At 39.7% G+C, this 5000-nt stretch overlaps 1 protein-coding gene across 5 annotated transcripts in view; it reads right to left on the bottom strand.

Annotated features, from left to right (window-relative positions):
• Positions 1-5000, bottom strand: part of hectd1 (HECT domain containing 1) — a 45434-nt gene that overhangs the window by 8653 nt on the left and 31781 nt on the right. For 3 of the 5 annotated variants that reach the window (XM_042387742.1, XM_042387741.1, XM_042387745.1), the window contains exons 27-31: positions 3098-3319; positions 1858-1991; positions 1568-1760; positions 276-346; positions 1-48 (exon numbers count right to left, since the gene is read on the bottom strand). The exon at positions 1-48 is cut by the window's left edge and continues 104 nt beyond it. In XM_042387742.1, coding sequence (XP_042243676.1) covers positions 1-48; positions 276-346; positions 1568-1760; positions 1858-1991; positions 3098-3319 — 668 coding nt within the window. The remainder of the gene's footprint in view (positions 49-275; positions 347-1567; positions 1761-1857; positions 1992-3097; positions 3320-5000) is intronic. The other 2 variants (XM_042387744.1, XM_042387746.1) reach the window with 2 other exon arrangements.

The raw sequence follows: 5000 nt of genomic DNA, 5'->3' as shown, positions 1-5000 counted from the left end.
GTTGGACAGAGGAAGCTCCACCTCCCGGGTCGTACCCAGCCCCGCCACCTGGACGGACACCAGAAACAGCCAATCATTTCATTGATTCACAGTCATTTAAATGTATTTTTATATAAACTACCTCTGTAGTTATAACTGGATTAAAAAGTTTCACGTGTGAATTATTTTGAAGCTAAATATGGAAACTTTTGCATGTTTGTGTGGAACAATTTTTAAGCAGCATCCAGAGCTGACTGTGTGTAGTTTGTGTGTAGTTTGTGTGTAGTTTGTGTTACCTTCAGGGTGAGAGAGAGGTGAGGAGACGGAGCACATTCCACCTCCTCCTGAACCTCCGAACGAGGAGTTCCTGCATTAATGAGACAGAAATCCACACATTTAACTCAAGTACACAACAGAAACAAACACTCAGCATCACTAATAAGCTTCAGCTGTGGTTAGAAATATAAATGTGAATAAAGTAATTAAAATAAAAAATATATACAATTTTCTCCTGAATGTGTATTTGTTACTTTGTTATTGAAGTTCAGGTACTTTGGAACCAGAGGAAATAATCTCAGGAACCAAACTTGGAACTAAAAGTCTCTGTTGTGCTTCCTGTTTGTGTTTCCACCACATCTGAGGAACCAGGTTTAAAAATGACGGCGGCGCTTTAAACGCAGCATCGACACACGAGGAAACAACACAGACTAGTTGTTTGTTCTCTGCTGCGTGAGTCGGATGTGATGAATGAATGAATGCAGCGTCTGTCAGACAGTGAATCATCAACTGACTGTTTGATTTCTGCTTTAGAACGTAAACAACATGAAACAATCAGAAAATAACGGTTTTATTTCTCTCATTCACGGCTTTGTTTTCGCTACCGCCGCTCCCTCCCTCCATTTACTCTCTAACTCGCTCGACCACCGCTGTCTCTCTCTCTCTCCTTTTTTCTTCTAACTTAATTTTAACGTAAACAAAGAGAAACGTCCTCCCCTCGTCCTAAATCAATACGAGAGCACGTCTTTGTTTTATGAATGAAGCGGTTTCACAAGTTGAAGCTGTTTGTGTTTGACCAATCAGCGACAGTCATCCCTGCAAACCCCGCCCCCAAACGTCCTGTACTTTTGGAGAGTAAAAGTGTTTTTGTTTTTATTCAAATTCAGTTGTATTAAGCCTCTCTGACATGTGTTACTGTAATTTATACTCTAAGTATCATAAAACATTATTTACTGTAATATTTAGTGTTTGAAGACATAAAAATACTGTTTTGACTAATAATTAGTGTCTGAGATGGTTTTTCCACAAAAATGTTCTACTAAAAGTTCTACTAAAATTACTTCCTTTAAAATACCTAAAATGTCGTCTCTTTCTTGTAAAAGTAAAAATTATTATTTTGGATTGAAGAGAGACTTTAAATATACAGAGATGCAAAGCTCTGATTGATCATAATAACCGATTATAGAGCTGAAATACCTGATTAGTCATTAAGATGATGGACAGAAAATATATATATATGTGTGTGTGTGTGTGTGTGTGTGTGTGTGTGTGTGTGTGTGCGTGCGCACGCGTGTGTGTGTGCGTTAGTTACCCGGCGGGGGGATCTCCAGGTCGGTGGTCTGCTGGACGTTTGTTCTTCCTGGTCGGGGGTCGAAGGCGGGGACCAGAGCGGAGAACTGTCTCTTCAGGACGAAGTCGTCGTCCCACGTCCTCCTGCGACCTCCTTTGGTCTCGTACTCCTCCTCCTCCTGCAGGACAGCAGGACACACGGTCATCATCTCTTCCTGTTACGCACGAATCGCATTAAAACAACAAAAAAGTTCTGGTATTGTTTTATAACTCGTAAAGAAAACAACGACAACAAATAAAAGATTTCCATACCAGGACCTCCTCGTACTCCTGGTCCTCCTGATTGTCGTCTTCATTCTCGTCATCGTCGTCGTCGGGCTCCGGAAGGTCTTCCTCGTCATCCAGCTCGGCCAATAGCGTGTTGGCACGACAACTGTCCAGGAAGTCTACAGGAAGTTGAAAAAGAGACACAGACACATGAGGAAACATAATAAAAGGAAGGAACATCTGGAAATCCACTTCCTGCTTTCATGGTTTCTACTGATAGATAATTATTGTTTACTGTCGACACAAAACAGCTTCAAACACTCAGAAAACACCTGAACTCACTAATGTTTCACTGATAAAAACATTAAACTTCATCAGACGGACAGAACCCAAACAATTAACGAACTGAAAAGTCAACTGACAGAAAATTAACCAACTAAACTAAAAATGTGGATTCTCTGGGTTTTTTTCTTAATTTATTCATGTAACCACCAGATGTGTTGGAACTCTGCTGTTTTTGCTGGATTATTATTATTTGATGTATTTTATTCAGATTTAAATCAGCTGAAACGTTGAAGGTACAAGAGTGAGTTTTTCTAGGAGACATTCAGCTTAAACCTCTTTTTAGTATTTATTCAATACGCTGTTCAAACGTCTAGATTTGGTCTTCAGATGCAGGTGTTGAACCGCCTGTTGGACCCTGATAAACCTGCCTGCACGTCTTCTTATAATATTATTTTATCTGCCTGGTGCTTCAAGTAGGAAATGAATGCTTGGTCATATTTTTTAAATCAGATATTTTGATTGAACCAATCAGTTTAGTTATCAGATTTATTATATTTTACAGTGTTTTATTTATCTGTTTGTGTTCTAACAACATTAAACTAACTTTTGTGCTAAAAAAATGTTTTTATATTTTGCAAAGTGAAAGAAACTGAAACTCGACCCGGCATCAAGCTCCGCTTGTAAAGAGAATATTATAATATTTATGACATCTTATAATCTAAAAGATGAACATAAGTCATGAAAACACTCAGTAGTTCAACCACTAAAAATATGGAACTTGAGGATAAACAATGTTTTTCACTGTTTTTCACTTATGTGCAACACAGAGCCGACAAATGATTAATATGACCAGTGCAAGAAGGTTAAACGTGACATTTTAGAGCTGGAGGCTGCTGCTGGATGTGAGAAGAGTTAGACAGCAGGTTAGCTGAAGCAGGCCGTGTGTGTGTGTGTGTGTGTGTGTGTGTGTGTGTGTGTGTGTCTGTGTGTTGTCACCAACCATAGAGAGAGAACTCAGCCTCCTGGCCCGTGTCGCTCTCGCTGGACGTGGACGTCAGGCTGGTCGTCAGGGTGTTGCTTAGCAACTGGCCCACCGACAGACCCGTGGTGGCCGTGGCTACGTTATTGCTGCTGGTTACTATGGAGGTTGACATGGTAACGGTGGAGGTGGTGCCAGTGGTGGTGAGGTTAGGAAAGCTCTGAGCACCCATGAGAGGAGAAGCTGCAAACAAACAAACAAACAAACACAAACACAAACACAAACAAAGGGCAGTTAGTTGGTCAGAAACCAAAGAGACGAAGCAGCAGGTGAAGCTCGTTAAGCTCTAAATCAGCTGACTGGAAACAGCGGATTGGCTGGAGGCTCATGCTGTTCACCCAGCAGGATGCAGGTCTAATGTCTGACTGAAACTACTGCGAGTCTCACGTCTCTGCAGGTCAAAGGTCACACCTGGGATCATCTTTACTGACAAGAGACCAGTAAATAAATACCATATAACGGCAACGCCTTCTCTTCTTCTCGTTTCCTGTCTCGCTACACTGACTCTCAAATAAAAACAAAGACTTACTATAAGAGACCAAAAACCCTTTTAATGTTGTTAAAGTTAGTATCAGCTGACTCCTGCTCTACTGTACACACTCATCTGAAGAAAACCTGACACCTGACCGCAGTACTGGTGCAGTATTAGTACTTATTAGTAGTTATTGTGCAATATTAGTGCAGTAATACTGTGTAAGTGTAAGTAATATTGCAGTGTTGGCACTCACTGGCAGTAAACATGTAGTATCAGTGTGTAATATTGCAGTACTCACTAGCAGTAATAGTGTGTAATATTGCAGTACTCACTAGCAGTAATAGTGTGTAATATTGCAGTACTCACTAGCAGTATCAGTGTGTAATATTGCAGTACTCACTAGCAGTAATAGTGTGTAATATTGCAGTACTCACTAGCAGTAATAGTGTGTAATATTGCAGTACTCACTAGCAGTAATAGTGTGTAATATTGCAGTACTCACTAGCAGTAATAGTGTGTAATATTGCAGTACTCACTAGCAGTATCAGTGTATAATATTGCAGTACTCACTAGCAGTAATAGTGTGTAATATTGCAGTACTCACTAGCAGTAACAGTGTGTAATATTGCAGTACTCACTAGCAGTAACAGTGTGTAATATTGCAGTACTCACTAGCAGTAATAGTGTGTAATATTGCAGTACTCACTAGCAGTAATAGTGTGTAATATTGCAGTACTCACTAGCAGTAATAGTGTGTAATATTGCAGTACTCACTAGCAGTAATAGTGTGTAATATTGCAGTACTCACTAGCAGTAATAGTGTGTAATATTGCAGTACTCACTAGCAGTATCAGTGTGTAATATTGCAGTACTCACTAGCAGTAATAGTGTGTAATATTGCAGTACTCACTAGCAGTATCAGTGTGTAATATTGCAGTACTCACTAGCAGTAATAGTGTGTAATATTGCAGTACTCACTAGCAGTAACAGTGTGTAATATTGCAGTACTCACTAGCAGTAATAGTGTGTAATATTGCAGTACTCACTAGCAGTAATAGTGTGTAATATTGCAGTACTCACTAGCAGTAATAGTGTGTAATATTGCAGTACTCACTAGCAGTAATAGTGTGTAATATTGCAGTACTCACTAGCAGTATCAGTGTGTAATATTGCAGTACTCACTAGCAGTAATAGTGTGTAATATTGCAGTACTCACTAGCAGTATCAGTGTGTAATATTGCAGTACTCACTAGCAGTAATAGTGTGTAATATTGCAGTACTCACTAGCAGTAATAGTGTGTAATATTGCAGTACTCACTAGCAGTATCAGTGTGTAATATTGCAGTACTCACTAGCAGTAATAGTGTGTAATATTGCAGTACTCACTAG

This window comes from Thunnus maccoyii, chromosome 16 (genome assembly GCF_910596095.1).
Source record: "Thunnus maccoyii chromosome 16, fThuMac1.1, whole genome shotgun sequence".
Taxonomy (NCBI): domain Eukaryota; kingdom Metazoa; phylum Chordata; class Actinopteri; order Scombriformes; family Scombridae; genus Thunnus; species Thunnus maccoyii.
This window is presented reverse-complemented; position numbering and strand designations above follow the sequence as displayed.